Here is a 22,844-nt window from a genome sequence, read left to right as displayed (position 1 = left end):
AATTCTGAAAGAGATGGGAATACCAGACCACCTGACCTGCCTCTTGAGAAACCTGTATGCAGGTCAGGAATCAACAGTTAGAACTGGGCATGGAACAACAGAATGGTTCCAAATAGGAAAAGGAGTACGTCAAGGCTGTATATTGTCACCCTGCTTATTTAACTTACATGCAAAGTACATCATGAGAAACGCTGGGCTGGAAGAAGCACAAGCTGGAATCAAGAGTGCCGGGAGAAATATCAATAACCTCAGATATGCAAATGACACCACCCTTATGGAAGAAAGCAAACAGGAACTAAATAGCCTCTTGATGAAACTGAAAGAGGAGAGCGAAAAAGTTGGCTTAAAGCTCAACATTCAGAAAACGAAGATCATGGCATCTGGTCCCATCACTTCATGGGAAATAGATGGGGAAACAGTGGAAATAGTGTCAGACTTTATTTTTTGGGGCTCCAAAATCACTGCAGATGGTGACTGCAGCCATGAAATTAAAAGACACTTATTCCTTGGAAGAAAAGTTATGACCAACCTAGATAGTATATTCAAAAGCAGAGACATTACTTTGTCGACTAAGGTCCATCTAGTCAAAGCTATGGTTTTTCCTGTGGTCATGTATGGATGTGAGAGTTGGGCTGTGTAGGAGGCTGAGCACCGAAGAATTGATGCTTTTGAACTGGGGTGTTGGAGAAGACTCTTGAGGGTCCCTTAGACTGCAAGGAGATCCAACCAGTCCATTCTGAAGGAGATCAGCCCTGGGATTTCTTTGGAAGGAATGATGCTAAAGCTGAAGCTCCAGTACTGTGGACACCTCATGAGAAGAGTTGACTCATTGGAAAAGACTCTGATCCTGGGAGAGATTGGGGGCAGGAGGAGAGGCGGACGACCTAGGATGACATGGCTGGATGGCATCACCGACTCGATGGACGTGAGTCTGAGTGAACTCCAGGAGTTGGTGATGGACAGGGAGGCCTGGCCCGCTGCGATTCATGGGGTCGCAAAGTGTTGGACACGACTGAGCGACTGAACTGAACTGAACTGATGGTTAGAATGATTTCCATTCCTTTCCATGGCAAACCATTCAATATCACAGTAATCCAAGTCTACGCCCCAACCAGTAACTCTGAAGAAGCTGAAGTTGAACAGTTCTATGAAGACCTACAAGACCTTTTAGAACTAACATCCAAAAAAGATGTCCTTTTCATTATAGGGGACTGGAATGCAAAAGTAGGAAGTCAAGAAACACCTGGGGTAACAGACAAATTTGGCCTTGGAATACAGAATGAAGCAGGGCAAAGGCTAAGCGAGTTTTGCCAAGAGAACGCACTGGTCATAGCAAACACCCTCTTCTAACAACACAAGAGAAGACTTTATACATGGACATCACCAGATGGTCAACACTGAAATCAGGTTGATTATATTCTTTGCAGCCAAAGATGGAGAAGCTCTATACAGTCAGCAAAAACAAGACCGGGAGCTGACTGTGGCTCAGATCATGAGCTCCTAATTGCCAAATTCAGACTTAAATTGAAGAAAGTAGGGAAAACCACTAGACCATTCAGGTATGACCTAAGTCAAATCCCTTATGACTATATAGTGGAAGTGAGAAATAGATTTAAGGGACTGGATCTGATAGATCGGTTGCCTGATGAGCTATGGATGGAGGTTCGTGACATTGTACAGGAGACAGAGATCAAGACCATCCCCATGGAAAAGAAATGCAAAAAAGCAAAATGACTGTCTGGGGAGGCCTTACAAATAGCTGTGAAAAGAAGAGAAGCAAAAAACAAAGGAGAAAAGGAAAGATATAAGCATCTGAATGCAGAATTCCAAAGAATAGCAAGGAGAGATAAGAAAGCCTTCCTCAGCGATCAGTGCAAAGAAATAGATGCAAACAACAGAATGGGAAAGACTAGAGATTTCTTCAAGAAAATTAGAGATACGAAGGGAACATTTCATGCAAAGATGGGCTCAATAAAGGACAAAAATGGTATGAACCTAACAGAAGCAGAAGATAATAAGAGGTTGCAAGAATATATGGAAGAACTGTACAAAAAGGATCTTCACGACCCAGATAACCATGATGGAGTGATCACTCATCTAGAGTCAGACATCCTGGAATGTGAAGTCAGGTGGGCCCTAGAAAGCATCACTACGAACAAAGCTAGTGGAGGTGATGGAATTCCAGTTGAGCTATTTCAAACCCTGGAAGATGATGCTGTGAAAGTGCTGCACTCAATATGCCAGCAAATTTGGAAAACTCAGCAGTGGCCACAGGACTGTAAAAGGTCACTCTTCATTCCAATCCCAAAGAAAGGCAATGCCAAAGAATTCTCAAACTACCGCACAATTGCACTCATCTCTCACGCTAGTAAGTTCAGTTCAGTTCAGTTGCTCAGTTGTCTATTCAAGGCTATGGTTTTTCCAGGGGTCATGTATGCATGTGAGAGTTGGACTGTGAAGAAGGCTGAGTGCCGAAGAATTGAGGCTTTTGAACTATGATGTTGGAGAAGACTGTTGCGATCCCTTAGACTGCAAGGAGACCCAACCAGTCCTTTCTAAAGGAGAGCACTCCTGGTTGTTCATTGGAAGAACTGATGCTAAGGCTGAAACTCCAATACTTTGGCCACCTCATGCAAAGAGTTGACTCATTGGAAAAGACTCTGATGCTGGGAGGGGTTGGAGGCAGGAGGAGAAGGGGATGACAGAGGATGAGATGGCTAGATGGCATCAGTGACTTGATGGACATGAGTTTGAGTGAACTTTGGGATTTGGTGATGGACAGGGAGGCCTGGCGTGCTGCAGTTCACGGGGTCACAAAGAGTTGGATACAACTGAGTGACTGAACTGAACTGAGGGCTAGTTCTCTGGTAGTCCAGAGTCTTGGAGTGAGTGCTCCCACTCCAAAGGCTCAGGGCTTGATCTCAGGTCAGGAACGAAGATTCCATAAGTGTTTTGTTACAGCATTAAATGAGATTAAAACAAATATTCAAAAACCAAAGATGAACCCAGACAAATGGCAGTACAAAATCTGGCAAATAATAATTTAAAGAATGAAATATACACATAAACATATATACCCATGAGCAAAGTCGAAACAGTCCAACAGAAATAAAGTATGATAGATTGACCCAGTAAACAAAGGAAACTAAAAATTATATCTACCTGAACAAAAGTAACTGAATCACAAACTGGAAGACAAAACTAAAGCATGATTCCAATTTGGAAATAACGCTGTGAAAATAATATTAACAAGTATATTGAGAGGAAAGGAAAGAAAGACAGAAAGTTTAGATATACAAAGTTAAATAGAGGTAGTTGAAGAAGGTTTATATACATCAAATTTTAACTACAAGGGGAGAAGAACAAGGGGAAAAGCAAAGGAATAAATGTAGTAAAAATAATAGGTTTAAAAATTGAAATTAAAAAAGAGAAAAGAAAGAGAAAAAAAGGAAACTCCCCAGAACTGCAAAAGCCCAACGTAGAGGCAGGGTTTATAAGAGTAATAAAAATGTGACTGAGAGAAAAATGAAAAAAAAGGCTTAGAAGTTAATTAAATTTCTGAGTGCCATTAAAATCGACTGCTACAACAGAGGGGGATAAAAAGGAGAAAAAAGAAAAAAAATCCTAAAGAATCTACAGAACAAGTCAAAACATAAGAATAATAAATGTTTTTCTTGAGTCACTGCTGTCAAAGTCCTTTCCCTCGCTGGGAGTCACAGTCCACCTCACCTCCCTAGGTTGTCCTCCAAAACTGTGCTGTTCTCTGGACCTGTTGTGGGGGCAGCTCAAATTCTAATCTGGTCCTATTCCTATATTTTCTTGCCTCCAATATCCACAGCTATCAGAACTAGTGCGTTTTCTTTTGTGGGAGCTCTCAATGACCTTTTATATATTCCATAGACACAGAGTCTGCCTAGTTGATCGTGTGGATTTAATCTGCAGCTTATACAGCTGGTGGAAAGGTTTTGAGTCTTCTCCCTTAGTCGCACTGCCCCTGGGTTTCAATTGTGGTTTTATTTCCACCTCTGCCTGTGGGTCGTCCACTGGGGTTTGCTCCTGAGGCTGCCCTGGAGGACTTGGGTTTGCCCCTGGGGGGCCAGGTGTGGAGGTGGTGCAGCTGCCTGGGTCTCAGGGGTTCTGGCAGCACCAGGTACTCAGGGGAATTGGAGGCTAGAGCAGCAGGAAATGTAGTGCTCTAGAAGGGTATGGCAACCAGTATTGGCCGATATGCTGCAGTATTCTTGCCTGGAGAACCCGCCTCCCTGACAGAGAAGCCTGATAGTCCATAGAGTTGCAAAGAGTCGGACACTACCGAAGTGACCCTGTGTGCATAGACGTAAGACTTGTTTTGCCTGTGGCAGCTCAACCCCAGTGAGAGTTGAGCATGATGGTGGCGCAGCTGCTTGGCTTGCGGGGACCTTGGCGGCACCAAGTGTACAGGGATACAGACTGCCTCTGCCGCAGGAGTTATGGCCCTATCAGAGTCTTTTTTCAAGCCTCTTGTAGCTGGCAATCAGAAGGCCTCTTTGACCGGTCATTCTCCATAGCTCCGCTCATTCAGGCCCTTAGAGGGCTCCCTTGCCTGGGATCTTTCTCTGTTGTTCAGTGTGTCAGGCACATAGAGGGGCCCCCCTGGCTGGGGTCCTACTCTGTAATTCAGTGCATCAGTCACTTAAAGGAGCACCCTGGGTGGGGCCCTACTCTGTAGTTCAGTGCATCAGGTGTTTGATGGGCCAGTCTCTCTATTGTTCAGCTGTCAATGCTGGCGTGTGGGGAGAGAGAGGCTATGGTGATGGCTCCACCCCCTACACGTGACTCAGCAGTATCACCTTGCTTCCATGGCTGCCCAGCTTTCCACAACAGGCATTTCCCACCACAGTCTCCTCCCTCACATCCCCTCGATCTGTCTCTCTGCAGTCAACAGCAGCCCACCCTGAGACTGCGCCACAATCCCTAAACTCCAGCTCCCAGCTGTTGCACCTTCCACATCTCTGTATGTATGGCTGTGGCAAGGACTGTCTGATTCTCATTCCATTTAGGCTGCCACACATCAGCTATTTCAGTCTCAGCCTAAGATGTTTCTTCTCTCACTCAGACAGTTGCCCCAGTGTGGGGATCCAACCCCTGCTTCAGTTCCCCCACCCTCTGAGGGCAGGTCCAGTCCTATTAACACTCCTGATTTTCCCCCTAGTTCCTTCATCCTACCGAGTTTTGCGTGCGTCTATATATTCTTTTCTGCTGGTCAGGTACTCCTCTCTGCTCTCAGCTGGTGTTCTGCATGCACTTTTATGTCTGAAGGTGTATCCTGATGTATCCGTGGAGAGAGATGTACTTCACATCCACCTACTCTTCCACCCTCTTGTTCTCCCCTATACAAATGCTTTTTGAATGTATATTATGGGCCAGAAACTGTACTAGCCTTTGGGGAAACCAACAGATGCACAAATAACAATCACAACAACATATGTGTATATATCTCATTGTTTCTTTCTTCAAGATGAAAGTGAAAAGTGAAAACGAAGTCGCTCAGTTGTGTCCGACTCTTTGCAACCCCATGGACTATAGCCCACCAGGCTTCTCCATCCATGGAATTTTCCAAGCAAGAGTACTGGAGTGGGTTGCCATAGAGACGGTATAATTCCAGCATACTATGGTAAATATGTACCCAATAGATGGAGTTCCACATCCATTTAGATAGTTATTCATCTATGAAGCATACTTAGAAAACCCAAGGGTTGGCTGGAAATTTCTTGGAAGAAAATTAAAGCGTGCATGGGGCTTTGAAGTGTGAGGAAAGATGAGAGCATTTCAGCAGAGAGAGTAGAATGTGCAGGTGCATGGAAGCATGAATGGCCAGATCGCCTCAGTGCAGCATGAAGTGCAAGGAGAGTGCAGGAGATGAGGTTGAATGAGACAAGTGGCAGCCAGGTAATGGAAGAACTTATTTTTTTTGTCATTTTTAAGACACTTGGATCTTTATTGTGGAGCAGGGAGACAATTAAGGTTTGGGATAAGGAGTGATGTGGTCAGATTTCCTTACTAAAGTGGGGCTTTGGGAGGCACCTTTGCAGGCCATAAATAGTGAATAGTGAAGATGGTAATGAAATAATGAAGAACATGAGTTTGTAGGCTAGATGAGTACTGGTGAAGATTTGAGACTAGATAGTGACGATGAGTGGTGTCAGAAGAAAGGATATGAAGCTTATTTAGTAAAAATGGGAAGGTGAAAGGCAGGGAAGGGTGGTTCCCAAGATGGACAGTATGATTAACTAATGTTGGAAAACAAAAAGAGGAACAGGCTTTTTTTGCCCCCCGCCCCCTTTTTTTGTTAGCGAAGAAAAGGGAGACAATGATGAGTTTTGTTTTGGAAATACTGAGTTTAAGGTATCATGGAGTGAGTGATCAGCAGGATATGAGAGTCTAGACCTCAGGGGAAAAGTCAGAGCTAAAGATAAAGGTTTGAGATTGATTAACATAAATCTTCTGGCAAATAAAGAAGGTGGTATAGCAATTGACAGGAGAAACAAGACATTATGGATAAATGGGAAGGCTAGGACATACATTTTGAGAGATTAATTATGCCACTGGAATTTGAAGTCTTTGAGGAATGGAGTTCTGTCTCCTTCATTTTTATGTGCTCAGCATCTATCATAGTGCTTGATATCCAGTAGGCACTTGATGAAGGTTTGTTGCCTGAGTCACACTTTTATACCATTGCCCAGTCTCTAAACACAACTAAAACTACCTACCCCCAGATTCCAGTGGAAGTCTTGGTGATGTTGTCTTCATTTTTTGTTTATTAATTATTTTTAAATTTTACTTTATTTAGTTTGACTGTGCTGGATCTCAGTTGTGGCACAAGGAATCTAGTTCCCTGACCAAGGATGGAACCTGGGTTCCCTGCATTGGGAGCATAGAGTCTTAATTTTTGGACCACCAGGGAAGTCCCGTGTCTTCATTTTTTGATTACTGAAAACAGCACGTGTATTTACTTTGCATAATCAAGATCTAGAGGAGAAAGCCTAGATTCAATGATAAAAATGTCTCTAGGAAAGAGAGATACACTGGCAACAAATTTTATAGGTAGCAACTAATTTGATTCCTATGAAGTGGGAAGATGATAACTTCTACTGTTAGGAAAAATTTTAGAGTAGAATTGAGTCAAAGAGAATGTAACAGTTGAGGATTCTGAGTGGCCACATCTTTACATGTGATTCTTACCCTAAAAATGTGAATGAGAATATTTGGTAATACATAGTTAACTTTGCTTTTTAACTTTTAGATCATTTATGTGGAATACAAAGACCACAGAGTAATTTTTAATTAATAAAGCTGACAGTTATTTTAAAGTTGAAACATGATCGTATGCCTCTAATAACCCAGTTTTAAGTAACTTATTAATGACTCTCTGAATGTTACTTATGATACTTATGATCTTTGAACCTATTTCCATTTTTGGTTTCTTGATCCTGATTCTGAAGATCAGCTGTGCAAGACATACAGGTGTTAGCACAGCTGGCTTGCTGATGGCAGCTCTGTCCATATAGCTGTCTTGTGTGTCATCATTCATGTTGTTCAGTGTCATTCTGACCTAGCCAAGCTAAAAATGGTACTTCAGCTCAAGAGGGATTTAAAAACCTTGACAAACTAAAGATAAGAGACCACGGAATGTCGTGTCCATGTGCTTACCAGCTTTTAGCTTAAGCACATCTAAATAACTAATTTAGTGTGTATCTGTCTTTACCCTTTGGAATAGTTTGCCCTAGGGAAGAAAATATCTCTGTGTGGAGAACTCTTAACAATTCATAAATACATCTTTCTGTACTCAAGTATGCGTTTTCTGTTTGTTTAAATAGATCAAGGTCACAGTAATCTATCTGCAAGGAGCAGTCTGTGGTATATAACCTACGCCTCAGATTTATCATCCTGCCTAGTGCCTTTATACGATGTCTGTGATTATATCATCCTATTTTCCTGGTTGATAATTTGATTGGAGGGTTCAGTTTTTCAGATCCTTAATTGGGATGTAGCCCAGCTTGATAATTTGATTCAAGAGATCAGTTTTCTAGTTCCGTAATTGGGATGGAACAATAATGTGTGGGGTGGTTGTGGTCGTGGTAGATTTTGGCTTTTCTTACTGGTGACAGCAGAGAGAGTTCTGGCTCTGCTCTGGGGTTGGAGGTTAAATAACCTGCAGCAAAAGCAGGCTGGTTTCTCACTTTCTTCTTTTCAAAGGAGGGGTTTCTGCGCTTGCTGCAGTGCCAATTGAGTGCCTGCTTCTGCTGCTTAGGCCAGGGTCTCCATCCCGTAGGAACGGAGCACAGCAGGAGCTGCTGCACATACCTTGGGACCTTGTAGTCTAGGGATCTTCCAAGTGAGATTATGGCCATTGTATAAGGAAGATTGCTCACAGGTACCTGTCTCTCAGTATGGTAATTGTGTGTGTGTGTGTGTGTGTGTGTGTGTTGAAGGGTCAGGGAGAAAATACATGAATGAATGAAAAATGTGCATAGGTCCAATGAAACTACTGAGGAAAATCAGGGTGTTTCAATAACAATCTTCACTGCTGACCACCAAACTACTTTTATGACACACATTTTTGCTAAGCCTGCCAGACAAGGGACAAAGAGAAGGAAAAATAAAATGGTGTTGACTTTTAGGTAGGGAAATGGAAGGAGTAACAAGATCTTGAGCAATTTGCCCATCTGTTAACTGTCATTGTAGATACTCAGAGGCACTGTTACGTGTTGCTAGGAGCACTGGACACAATTTCCTCATATTAGGGATGGCAGTAGCTCTTTCACAAGGTGGATGGCAGAATGAAGTGTGATAGTGTGGAGAGTACTTTGAAAAGTATGAAGTACTTTTGGAAGTGCTAGCAGTATTGTTACTAATAAGAACAGTACTACACTCTATCCATTTCATGAACTAACTAAAGAAAAGGCAAAAGAGGGAAATATCCATTTAGTTATCACTGTCTAACTTGTGAATGCCATTTCTGCTGTGATGATGTGCTTTAATCCCTACTTCTGTCACTGGACACATATTATGGTTTTTGGTTATCCTCGCTTCCCTACTACCTCATAGAATTTGTGAGTTTGGAATGACATTCGTATTTGATCACATGCTCACTGAGAACCTCCATGTGTATGGGGTCTTTCTGTTGCTAGTGTTATTGCAGAACATATGGTCCATACTGGTGAATTCCCTTCTCTCTTTCTTTACAAAAGATCTCCATGAAATGAGAAGACACTTGGAAGGAAAGTTATGACCAACCTAGATAGCATACTCAAAAGCAGAGACATTACTTTGCTTGGAAGGAAAGTTATGACCAACGTAGATAGCATATTCAAAAGCAGAGACATTACTTTGCCAACAAAGGTCCGTCTAGTCAAGGCTATGGTTTTTCCAGTGGTCATGTATGGATGTGAGAGTTGGACTGTGAAGAAAGCTGAGTGCCGAAGAATGGATGCTTTTGAACTGTGGTGTTGGAAAAGACTCTTGAGAGTCCCTTGGACTGCAAGGAGAGCCAACCAGTCCATTCTAAAGATTAGTCCTGGGTGTTCTTTGGAAGGAATGATGCTAAAGCTGAAACTCCAATACTTTGGCCACCTTATGCAAAGAGTTGACTCATTGGAAAAAATTCTGATACTGGGAGGGATTGGGGGCAGGAGGAAAAGGGGACGACAGAGGATGAGATGGCTGGATGGCATCACCGACTCGATGGACATGAGTGTGAGTGAACTCCGGGAGTTGGTAATGGACAGGGAGGCCTGGCGTGCTGCAATTCATGGGGTTGCAAAGAGTCAGACACGACTAAGCGACTGAACTGAACTGAACTGAAGCCTGTGCTACTTGTTTAACCAAATTTTCTGTAGTTTAGTTATTAGAGTGGTGATCACTTGTGCCAGGAAAGTTAGACCCAGTCAGGTTATCTATCAGACTAAGTAAAACTTGAAAAAAGAAGCCAGAAAGTATCTATGAGATTCCGTCCTATATGTTAGTGGTATAAGGTTTACTCACTAGAAATTGTTCATACATTCTCTGGTGAGATGTGGTCACTAAAAAAATTTTTATAGATGGTGAAAAATGTAGTCTTTCTTGCTATGTCTCTGAGGCAGGGGAATGGCCAACATTTTCTGTAGAGGGCCAGATAGTAAATATTTTAGGCTTTGTGGACCATATGGTTTCTGTCTCAACTATTCAACTCTGTCCTCTTAGCTGGAAAGCCCCCAAAGACAATAGCTAAGTGAGTGGGTGTGGCTGTGTTCCAATAAAACTTTATTTACAGTAACAGGCGGTGGTCTGGATTCGGTCCTTGAGCTGTAGTATGCCACCTGCACTCTGCCTTCTAGGGCATAAGATGAAAAAGAATACAGAGGCTGCTCTGGTGTATGTGGTGAAAAATAGGATAAAGAGAGAAGGGAAGGTGATGAGGAATCAATGGAAGTGAAAGGAAGTACAGGAGAGGAGGTAGGAACAAGGAAGGTGGGGAATAGAGGCATAGTAAACTCCCACAGGAGGATAAGGGTGGGAGTTGCGGGAAACATTGTTGAGATCTGTATATGATGGGAATCTCTCTGGTAAGGTTTATTTTGAAGTATTGGAGGCCTTAATGGATTGGAACAAATGAAATTTTAGGCCGGCCTGATTATCATTTACTTTTCCCAGGCATTCAAGATTCAGACATTGTATACATCTTCTTACATGTGTTCTAAAGTGTATCTGAGTTTTTCATCAACAACCCTTACTGCTTTTTCCTGGGTGTTCTATTGGTAAAAACACAACTAGTATCATATTTCATGAATTTTTAAAAATAGCTGGAACATTGGGTGCCAAAGTCTTTATAGTTGTGTGTGATAAAAGATGCAGGTTCTTATTTTAGGAATTGAATGTTTTTCTAAAAATGACTAGTTTAATTTTATAGTGGATGTATCTAGCAGAAATAGTATTTTGAGTGTTAGCAGGAGTACAGAAAATTAGGAAAGATTGGCTTGAGAGAAAAGGTTAATCAGAGGAATAGAAACAGTATAGGATAGAGCTTAAGAATTACTTAAATCTGGAACTAAATTGTTGCAATAAAATAAATATTTCTTAATGGTGTTTTGAACTTGTTAAGTTTCATTTATTTTGTGTTATTTGCCTCTGTTTCTCTTGTTTCTTATGGCATATCTATGAGAAATATCTGCTTTCTGAAAGTATGTAACAAGAAAGGGAGAAAGTAAACTACATTTTCTAAAAATCAAAATTTTAGAATGGAGTAATATGGGTATGGTTTCCTTTAGTCTTTGTGAAAATATTATAAAATTATACAGTTTTTATAGGAAGTTAGAAAAATATATACAATTTTGCAATTGAGATTTATACTGTGAAGTTCTTTGAAAAACACGTTAAAATGAAGTGTTAGTCATTTTAAAGTAGAAAAATATTATATATATGTTGTTCATATCTATAAATAAACCAGAGTAAAAAGAATATAGAATCTAATTATAGGATGAATAATGATATACTGTAGCAGAATTAAAGGCTGGCTTTTGAAATTATGATTTCCAATTAATTTTAAATTTGAAATTATAATTTAATCCATGGACAGGTGATGGTTGTTTTAATCCTAATTCACACTAAAATCTTTATTTTAAAAGGTGAACCTAATTTTCCTAGTAGGATGAGAAACAGTTTTATTGTTTTAATATTGTTACTTCAAAAATTTTTTTTGGCAGTAAAGAAATTTACTCTAAATTCTCATTTTTGAAAGGGACCATTTTGTATCCAGTGGGCAGTATTTCCTAAAGAAATCCTGCTTCTGTCTTTTCTGCTGGTAGTCACTTTGTTCTCAGCCTGTGTATTCTGTTTTTCTCGTGAACAAATTTAGTGCGGTAAGGTGAAAGTCTTTTTCCTTACTGTTCTGTGCTGAACTGTTCCTTGTTTATCCTTATTCAGACGTGCCTTTTGCATTCTTTCTGAGCCATTCCCCTCTCTCCTTCAGTTTTGCTGTTCATTGCAGTCTTTCTCTCCTGCTCTTTGCTGCACCGTTAGCTTTTCACTAGCCCTAGTGTCACTGTTTTATATTCTTTCAACATGATGCGTTCACTCCCTTTATCTATTAAAATAAAAGAATTCCTGGTCAATCCTTTATCAAGACTTAAAAAAAACTTTTTCTTGAAATACTTGGTGAACATTTTAGTTTGCCTATTTTCAAAGTTTTGATTTAATATAAAAGTGGGAAAAAAAACTCACATATTTTAGTAGAAATATTTGTGAGTTTATTTCTGTTATATATCATGGGCACTGTCTCTTTGTGGCACTGCCAACGTTCAACAGATAATTTATAATTAAATGAGAGTATTAACACATGCATGCTATTCAAATAATGTTGTAATTGTGATGCCCATCATTAAGTTTAGCAAAACAACTGCATTTTGATTTTTTTCCCTATAGCATACAAATACGAAGAGTTACTTCGTTTGACAAATTAAATAATGTTGTAGTGAAAATGTTAATTTGACAATAAATCACAGTTTTAAATGCCAGATGCCCCTGCTTAATGTTGTTCAGAAAGTTTATTTAGAGGATATACAATGTGGCTTACTGTTCCTGTATGTCAAGCTTCACAGATGAAGTATGATGCCTGATATTAATCGGGTTAAAGGACCTCCAGTGCCTGGAGTGTGTTGTGGATTGTACCTAGGTTGCTCATAGCCGCCCCCCCGCCCCCTGCCCTCCCACCCTTTGCCCATATTAGCAATCTGCTTTTGTACTTTGACATCCAGGATTTCCCTAGTGAATTTTGTCACAGAAAAAAGAGAATCATCAATATCGCAGTTAAACTTGACTTTCAAAGCTAATAGTATCTCATTTGGGGGCTCAAATTTAATAAATTTTCTTTGATTCTGGGTGAGTTTTTAAACATCAAACAATGAATTGGCCAGGGTGCAGTAAAATATTTAGATCTATTGACTGTTGTTCAGAAGGGTAGAAGGCAAAACACTAGTGGTTTGATGTTGATAAATTCTCAGTACCTTAATCCACATTAATGTTTTCTTTTATCTGAGTGCAGATTGGTGACAAAAAAAAAAAAAAAAGAGCATGAGAAGGTGTCCATGCATATAGAATATAAAACCTAAAGCAAAGGCATTTGTAAAATGTGATTTATTTTAAGTGAGTTAAAAGCATTTTCATCCTAACTGAAGACTAGAAAGTGTTTGTTACAGATAAATATGCATTCTGTATTGGGACTCTGGTATGAATATTGTACTCACACTGTTATACAAATTGCATTATAGTGTATGTTTACAGCATATACTTTGACATGCAGTTATTGGCAGAAATTCTTCAGCTCAACTTAAGACGATAAGGATGTTTATAGCCTGGATTAGCACAAACTATGAAAGATGTCATCATGTGTTTGTGTATGTTTGCTGATTTAAGGAAACCTTACGTTGTATGATAGTTCATTCATAAAGTAAGAAATAATTCAAACAGTTTTACAAGCTACCCAAGTGGAATAGAAAAATGAAGGTGAGGGTTCCTGTCATTTATTATTACCAAGTTATATATGAAGTTGCTAAGATAAAACTAGAGATATAAATACAGGTATTTCAACAATGATGATTCTCCCCATTCTTGACCTTTACTACCTCGTAAAAACTCATTTTGTCCTGTGACTTTAAGCTAGTTGTATACTATTTATCAAAGATACAATGTCAAAGAGATAAAATTTTAAAACCTGTTCAGGCATAAGAAAAGTTAGGAAATATGCTTGCATATGAAAACTCTTATCATTAAACTATGTGATTAAAGATGAGAGCCTACTGATCTTAAAATTAAACTGTGGAATTTTTGAGGCTTTTACGTAATTTGGAAATTAAAAATGAAAATACTTGTTTCTAAACATTTTCTTTTATTCATATTATATAGTGAGTATTTCTCATTTGTCCAGAAGGTGGCAGTGTAATATCAACTGCATGTGATGCAGAGACTAGCTTGCGAATTGGTATTTTTCCCATATCAGATCTGTGATGTGTTTGTATTGTTACCTTTCTGAACACTTCAAGTATAGTACAAACACTACTGATTTTATCCATTATCTTATTTAGAAGTCATGTGACCAAGTTGGTTTATATGTATTTAATCATTAAGATTCACATTTAATAAGAGTAAAGAGGGCAAACAAACCTCTTGCTAGTGTATTTTTAAGTCTCCTTGTGTGTTGAACATATTTGTTTTTATTCTAGAGTACATACTGAACTTGTCTTGTCGAAGACTAGTGCCTAATAACTATCTTGTTTAATATATACCCATTAATACTGGTTAAATTACATATGTTATTAAGAGAGTGTGAATAAGTAAGAGATTGCTATTTATTTTTGATTCGTGTGGGCTTGTTTTTCCTTGTTTCCTTTTTCTTTTGAGGGTGGAACAGTGAAAAAATAATTCAAAACCTCTTGATCAGAAGAGCTCCAGCAACTCTTCTTCCCTCTGCTCATTTCAAGCAGGAGGATGCTTTTTCTTCTTAACATTCTCCCCCAGCACTCTGAATTAGAGATTTATTTGCAACGAAAAATCAATTAGTCCTAAATTTATTCATGGATTTCAGGTCTAGCGATCAATGCAAGTCCACTCAGTGGGCTCAAGGGGACCCAGTTCATCCCAGTTAATGTGTCTGAAGGGGAATTACCATTGATGCTATTTTTTTCCCTTTAGGTCAGAGATCAGATCTCGCTGTCACGGACTGCGGCAAGTAGGAATGACTTCACCCTGCAGCTACCCAGACTGCACCTGGAGACCTTTGCAATGGAGGGGCTCAAGGGCGGGCCAGAGGTTGTAGCGTGCCAGGTTAGAGTCTAAATAACATTGTTTGCTACTGACACATGTAGAAAAATAAATTGCACTTACTGGGGAGAATGGAAGAAGCCTCAAAGTCTTGTGACTAACTTAAAGGAGATGCAAATAATTTTTCCTCATTTTTCTTCTGTCATGTAACACTATGTTTCACAAGTAATTGTATTTTTTTCTTTAGAGCCTAGAACTAGCACCTTAAATAATCCAGAAAAGTATTTTTTACCAAGGAAAAAATATATGTTTCATAGCTCAGTACAGTATTAAAAGAACATTCTTTCTGGGCAGCAGACGAAAATAAGACACTAAGCTGTTATCTCTTCAAGCTTGTCTGAATTTGTAGCTCTAACTCTTTTAAAATAAACCACTTTAGATAAAATTATCAGGAGAGATATTTGACATTTTTCAATGTTAATTGCAAAATATATCCAATATTCGTAGGTGGTAATTTCAACAAATCTAGAACCTAGCTCTTCTTTGCATGAAGAGTATTTTATACTTTAATGATTAGTTTTAATAAACATTGTAATTAATATGTGCCAAAGGAGTTATTTCATTTATAAAACTCAAAGCACAAAATCATAAATAACTTTAAACTTAATAAAAATATTTATTTTCAAAAACATATTTATTTTCAGAAGCTGCAGCTAGCCTTCTGTTCTAGATTACTGTTAGGTTATTGTGATTTTTTTTTTTCCTTATGCTTAAAAATATTTTTGAATCAGACAAAACAAAATTTAGTATATATTTTATTCTCTTTATTTTTTTTATTTTCTTTTTAATGTCCAGTTTCTTCATTACAAAAATCTATCAAAGTTACATAAACTATAGGGAGCCCGATAATTCCAAAAGAGGTTGTCCTTGTTCAATAAAACCCTAAAGTTTTCAGTGTATTTAAGAGAAATATCTTTTAAAACTCTGTCTGTGCTTCACATTTTGAGATTTAAGATGAACTTTTTCATTCTTCAAGATTATGACCCTGTGAAATTTTAACTTTGCACAAAATTAATGTCAGTACAAGTGGGGCTATGTTAATTTTTTTCTAACTAAATGCTTCATACCCTAATTAAGTTTGTTATTAGTACTCAAATTAATACTCAACAAAGAAAAAATACTTGCTTCTTTCATTAGAATGTCCACATATTATAGTAAAATATATGTAATTATACAGCAAAGCATAAGACACTTATTTTTAGTTATAGACTAGCATACTATGCTATTATTTAGTTCAAGATTAAGATGTACATTTAAAATTTGATTATATGTGAGTACAATATGATTTGATATTTTTCTAGTGGTTGTAAAATAATCCTTTATTTGGTTATCTTAATTTGGAATCTCCCAGGGCTTAGTACTTGTCCTAATTCACAAATAAATACTTCTCCCAAACTCTAGATTTTGATGATTTGGAAAGAGACTGATTTCTAGGAATGCCATTTTTTAAGGCAAAACATGAACTTTCTAGAGTCCTGACATCTGCAAATAGCAAGAAGGAAACGTATAAGCTTGTATTTTAAACTACTATCTTTCCCAAGTTCTAATAAAAATAGCTCTATGGGTTGCCGTATACCTAAACACTTGAGTAATTTTTATATTGGTGTGCTCTAATATGCGTTATAGTCTAGTAATATATGTTTTGGTTTAGTATGCAGAGAAGAGCACGATTTGGGCCATAATAGTTTTTCAGGCACACATGCGTGCATGCACATGTGTGCAGGCATGCAGTTAGTGATATGGAGTACTTTGAGGAGAAAGGCACTGTAATAGTTGAAGACCTTAATTATAATAATTATAACTGCCATTTTAGTGAGCACTTACTATGTAGCTAGTATCATGCTTAGCTCTATAAATAAGTGATCTCAATTAATTCTTACAATGGGCCTGTCAAGCAGACAGCATTATTTTCGTTTTACAATTGACAAACAACAAATATAGCAGGTAACTCTCCTCAGATCAACAGCAAGTAAATGGCAGGGCCTAGAGTTTGGGTTTAAGTTTAGGTATATTTGACTGAAAAGCCTGAACTGGTAAAATCTGACAGTAAAAATCAAGACATGTGTGTTAAATGGTAGGCATAAAGCCTTTGAAATCTGTGGTGGAGTTTTTCTTCCACTTATAAAGTATAGATTATGCATCTGTGTATGAGGTAGGTCATAGTTTGTGGTGTATTGTAGACACATTCACAGATAAAAAATTTTGCTTCCATTTGATAGGCTAATATTATGGAACTCAACTTTTCACCTTTGCAGTATATGTATGTATGTGTGTGTATATATATGTATGTATGTATATGTATATACTTATGCTAAGTATGCAACATATTTAGGAATTCACTATTTGTTTAACTTTGTAATCTGTGCTGGTGAGGTGGACCGTTCAAAGTGTGCCTCACCTTTGATTATGACGAGGAGAGGCCCACTATGCAGGATGTGGTAGTGTCTGAATTATTTGGCCAGCATATTTAACCATCATTTAGAGCGATAGGAGATGACGTTTTCCTAGACAGCCACTGTCTGTTGTTTCCAAAGCGGAAGATTACACCTTTCTTATAGGTATAATCCTGGATGGAAGGAAGACCAGTGAGCACAACTGAAGGCTGAGGGGATGAATGGATTACCTTATCTCTCTGAACCCAGAAGAGCGTGTAACTGAAATACTCCTACAGGAAATAATTCAGTTTGGCTGGTCTCTGAGATGTGCTAGCTTTTAGCCTCAGTTTCCTTATCTGCAACGAAGTGTAATGCTACCAGTTTCTCAGGCTTGTACTGAGTGTGGATGAGGCAGTGCATGTGAAGTGGGGAGCACAGTGCCCAGCGCAAAGGCAGCAGACAAGCAGGGTGGCTCTTGTTATTGCACACCTACATACTGCAGTGTGAGACACCTTGTAAAGATGACGTCAGCAATAGTAGTATAGCTTGATTTTATTACTTTTGGGGGATGTGGGGTTTTTTTTTTTTTGGTGTGTGTTTTGTTTTTTTAAGAAATGGTGGTTGTTGTTCAGTTGCTAAATCGTGTCTGATTCTTTATATCCCCATGGACTGCAGCATGCCAGGCTTCCCTGTCCTTCACTATCTCCTGGAATTTGCTCAAACTCATGTCCATTGAGTTGGTGAGGCCACCCAACGATTTCATCCTCTGTTAACTCCTTCTCCTGCCTTCAATCTTTCCTAGCATCAGGTCTTTTCCAGTGAGTTGGCTCTTTGCATCAGGTGGCCAAAGTATTGGAACGTCAGCATCAGTCCTTCCAATGAATATTCAGGGTTGATATCCTTTAGGATTGACTGGTTTGATCTCCTTGATGTCCAAGGGACTCTCAAGAGTCTTCTCCAGCACCACTTAGGATCTTTTCTTTGTATCTTTCCATTTGATTCTTTCATTCTTTCTTGTTTCTTCAAAGCTTTTAGTTTTGGTCAAGATCAACTTTAGCTCTCTATTTACTTTTCCTTGTTACTTGATGTTCCAATGAGGCCAAGTTGCCAATGAACCCCTGTCTAAGATCCTGTGGCAAGTTTAGAACTGTTATTCCTTGGCTTTTATCTCCTTAATAGCAGCATATTAGTCTACTAGGATACTGAACAAAAAATAAAACACCTAGATTAGACAAGTTAACTTTAGCTTAAAAACCCAGTACAGTGTGAATGCAGAGGACTTTGTAAGAAAAGATATTCTGCCCGTAATTTATTAAGATAATATCTATTACTCATTGTCTTATACTTTGAATTCTGTTTTTTCAACGATTGTACGATGCTTTTCATATCTGGAAAATATTAGCAGACATCCAGTAAGTGTCTGTGCCTCCATTCCCATTCAGTGATAACCAACACAGAACAACATCAGTGTTAATATTATTGATATTATTGCATGCTTATTCCATACCAGTTACTGTGCTAAATAAACACCCTACATTTGCTTTCTTGTTTAATCCTTGCAACAATCCTATAAATAATAGGTACTCTGCTTTTATCCATTTTCCAAAAGAATAAACTGAAATTTTTTAAGGTGAAAATTGTTAAAGGTCACATATCCAGTGAGTAGGGTCACTGGCCTGTTCCTTCTTTTAATCATGCCTTTCTGCCTTCTGTGCACCATGGCATAGTGGTGTGTGTGTGTGTGTGTGTGTGTGTGTGTATGTGTGTGTGTGTGTGTGTGTTTTAAGATAGCTGAGAGGGAAAAAAAATAAAGGGTAGGGTCTGCCTGTAAAATATAGTTTCTTTTGTGAGAAGATCATGGCAAAAATAGAATCCAAAAGAGGTTAATGGGAAATGTTACTTAAATTGTGTATTTCAGCCTCTTCATCTGTAAAATGAAAATAATAGAAGTTTCAAACTCAGTGTAATGATTGAATGGGTTAATCCGTTGAAGTGCTTAGAATAGTAACATGGTAAGCACTCACTGTTTATTAGCTTTCCACCAACGTGAAAGCTTCATGAGGCCAAGAACTTGATTTTGTTCACAGTCACACCATCAGAGCTCAGAACCCTGCCTCACACAGAGGAGGCTCCAGTGCACGAATACTTGATTTCAGGCACTAGACAAGTTGACTCAGGAAGCTGCTGTGCCTAAGTTGTGCATGCCTTTAAGAAATTTGGGATCATTTTTTTAAACTTCTAAACCCACTTCATTTAAAAGGAAAAGTCCCCTGAACCATCTCATAAAAGTGTGTAAGGCTTAGTGCACAATAACTATACCTCTGGAAATATAGTATATTTTATAAATATATTTTTATAAACACTTCATTAGAAAGGCTTCATTGTGAAACCATTTATTTATGAAGACTTTAAACAACAGAGTCTTCACCATAAATCCAGTAATCCTTTAATCACCCATAACCTACTGTGTTATTATGAAGTCCGTCCTTGGTATGGTTGTTTGTTATGTGTTTTACCCACAACTTTTGGGATACTGTGGTTTCTTTACATTCAACTTACTTTCCAGGCATAGAAATTTCTTCCAGCTATTTTGTTGTATTTATAAAGTTAAATCATAAAAGAGCATCTTGAAAGGATTTTTTTTTTAATGTAGAGAAGAAAGAAAGAAATATCTGTACCTAAGTACTAAACTATCAGGGAATAAAAATATCAAGAATCAGCCACTCTTAATAATTTTTTACATGTGTTCCCCGTTATACTGCTTGATGCAGCAGCCTTCTAATTGTGCAAGAATCATGTTCATTTGGGCACAACTAGAAATTAAAGAAATGTTAGAGAATTTTGCTTGGAAGCTTGTATTATTTAGATATTTTCTTCAACTTATTCCATCTCCATAAATGAATTTTCGATATCTGATTATTTTTTTAAACATGAAAATCAGCCATTTTGAATGAAAATCTCACTAAATATCTATAATGCTATGTAAAATTCCCCAGTTGTCCCTAAAAGACTAAATGACTTCTATTAATTCTTTAGTTTTTTTCTTTTTTAAGTATAGTTCTTTAGTTTCTGATTCTAAAAGAAAATTTTACCTTCTTTATATAATTTAGGACTTCCCTGCTTTTCAGATGTCGGTTCTCCCTGGGTCGCACTGTCTCACAGAGTTGTCAGGGTTTAGTCTAAGAGTCTCCATGGTGAAGTAAAGAGAATATATTTTGTGACAGCTGTTTGTCTCACAGATATTCTTTTTCACTTATTTTTGAGTCCATGACTGTGCTTTGAATGTTTGACATTATTGGAAATCTGACCTTTTTGTACCAAAGTATCAAAAAGATTTGAGGATTATCTCAACTTGTTATCAGTGAGTGTGTGGTTCTCTTTAAATTCTAAAAATTAAAATATCTTTTAAATTTAAAAACATAATATGATTTTAGATTTCGGTTGTAGCATCAAAGAGAATGTTGAAACTCTACCTTCTTCAAAGGATGGCGAGTTCTTCTGAGGGAGGAGCTGTTTGTTAGGGGAAAACAATTAGCTGGAAAAATCATATAGTTCATCTGAGAACAAATGTATTTTGATGGGGAAAAAGCCATCCTTGGTCTCATTTAGAGCTTGACAGCTATAATCTCCAATTCCACAGAATATAAACTGTGTCAGTGAGGAATCTAAACGTCCTGGATTTGAGGCCTAACTCAAAGATGAATATAAGAATCAGTGAATTTATTTTTCACGTTGACACCAGGAAGAATAAATGGCATTTTCTGACGTAATGTTGTCAGAGAAAATATTTTTGTTATTTGCTAGTTCAAGTTTTAGACTTCTGTTCTTGAGATTTGAGAGTGCACAAGCAGACATTAAGTTTCTTCAAAACTTGCTGGTACCGCAGCTGTGAGGGATGCTAAATGAAGCAAAATATGAAGAGAAGGAAGATGCTAATGTGTACAGAGGGACCGATTTTAGGGTCTGTTGCTAAGTGGGGTGAAAGTGAAAATGAAAGTGTTAGTCACTCAGTAGTGTTTGATTCTTTGTGACCCCATGGACTCTAGCCCACCAGGCTCTTCTGTCAGTGGAATTCTCCAGGCAAGAGTACTGGAGTGGGTTGCCATTTCTTTCTCCAGGGCATCTTTCCGACCCAGGGATTGAGCCTGGGTCTCCCACGTTGCAGGCAGATGCTTTACTGACTGAGCCACAGGGAAGACTAGGTATAACAGCATTTAAACATGGATTTATCCTCACTGTGAATTGTGCCTTGTCCTGAATCTGTATCTTCTCCTAAGGTTACAGGACATTTTAGTTTTTGTTGACCAGGAAGACTACTGGAAACAGCCTCACACGTCAGTCATCTGTTGTTAGAACAGATCAGGTCTCATCACCTAAGTACCCTCACCCTCCCTGACTCCCTTCCTCCTTCCTTCCCTTCCTCACCCTCTGTGATGTGCACTTTTATTTCCCCTCTTTATTTTGGTGGTGGTGCTGGAGGGGATAGGGGATACATCAGTGAGAATTTTAGGGCAGAATCTTGAGAGTAAAAATGTGAAATTATGGGTTTTGGTTCAGATATTTTGCCAGGTGTTATATGCTACCATTGTTTTCTTAGTCCCTGTATTTTATTTTAAAGGACTTGCTGTTTTTAAAAAAGTATTTTTCTTTGTAGTTAAAACAATCTTGGGGATCAAATGATAACTAACATTTCTTTAAAAAATAAATATCTGTTAAGACTAGGAGTACTAAAAAGTTTTTTTTTTTTTAATAGGTAGCTGATGGGATATTTTACATCTTGTATCATAGATTTTATTTCGGGTTGGTGGTGATCTGAAATGAGGGGTTATCTTTCCCCCTGTTGGGACTTTAATCTCTTTGCCTTTGGAAAATCACAGGATAACATGAGGGCAAGGAAATATGTCTGTATAAAGCTTCTGCTACACAGAATGTTATATTGAGGAATCTTGTGACTAACTCCTTGATTCAGCTGAAAATATTCATGAATTATTCCCTCTGGATATGACCTGGTATCAGCAATCTGAACTAAGTAAAATCTGATAGGAATTATTTAAAATGAAGTCTTTTTTCCTATTTTTTGGGGGGTATCATTTCTTCCTTTTTTACTAGGGAGAATAATTTGGAAGAAAGTAAAATCATAGCCAAGTGACTATTACAAAAGGTTGAAGAGGTTATACAACTTTATCTAAAAATAATAGAATTAGCCCCAGAACAGATGGAATCCTTTCCCCATAGACATAAATTACCCAGGTAGCAGGAATCCTCATTATTTTATCTAATCATTGTCTTTTTCTCATGGAAAACACGTTGTCTTTTCTTGTGAGGGATGAACATGAGTTACCATCCTTGTGGTACTAAGAGTGCTGCTGGAGCTCTCTGCTAATATCACCGTCTGTGAGCTTCCAGCCCTTACTTCTTCTGGTGCATCAGCTTGTCCCCTGTAACATGGAGATGGTGATACTTGCCCTACTGCAGTTGTGAGGATCCCATGACATGGATGAAAGTACTTTGGAAATTAAACAGCACTAATAGGTAGTTTTTAAATTGTTTTCCTTTAAATATTTGCCTTATAAACATTCCTTGATCAGGTGTAAACTCACTTATTTTCCATCTCAGGTTGAGATTTTTGCCCTTCTA

The 22,844-nt window shown here is 38.3% G+C and overlaps 1 protein-coding gene across 1 annotated transcript in view; it reads left to right on the top strand.

The window, feature by feature from the left end:
- CCDC171 (coiled-coil domain containing 171) overlaps nucleotides 1-22,844 on the top strand; it is a 321,044-nt gene that overhangs the window by 214,017 nt on the left and 84,183 nt on the right. Inside the window, exon 23 of the mRNA XM_052645254.1 lies at nucleotides 14,704-14,835. Coding sequence (XP_052501214.1) covers nucleotides 14,704-14,835 — 132 coding nt within the window. The remainder of the gene's footprint in view (nucleotides 1-14,703; nucleotides 14,836-22,844) is intronic.

Source organism: Budorcas taxicolor, chromosome 8, assembly GCF_023091745.1.
Source record: "Budorcas taxicolor isolate Tak-1 chromosome 8, Takin1.1, whole genome shotgun sequence".
Classification (NCBI taxonomy): Eukaryota; Metazoa; Chordata; class Mammalia; order Artiodactyla; family Bovidae; genus Budorcas; species Budorcas taxicolor.
The sequence above is the reverse complement of the archived record's forward strand: the minus strand, read 5'-3'. Positions and strand labels throughout refer to the sequence as shown.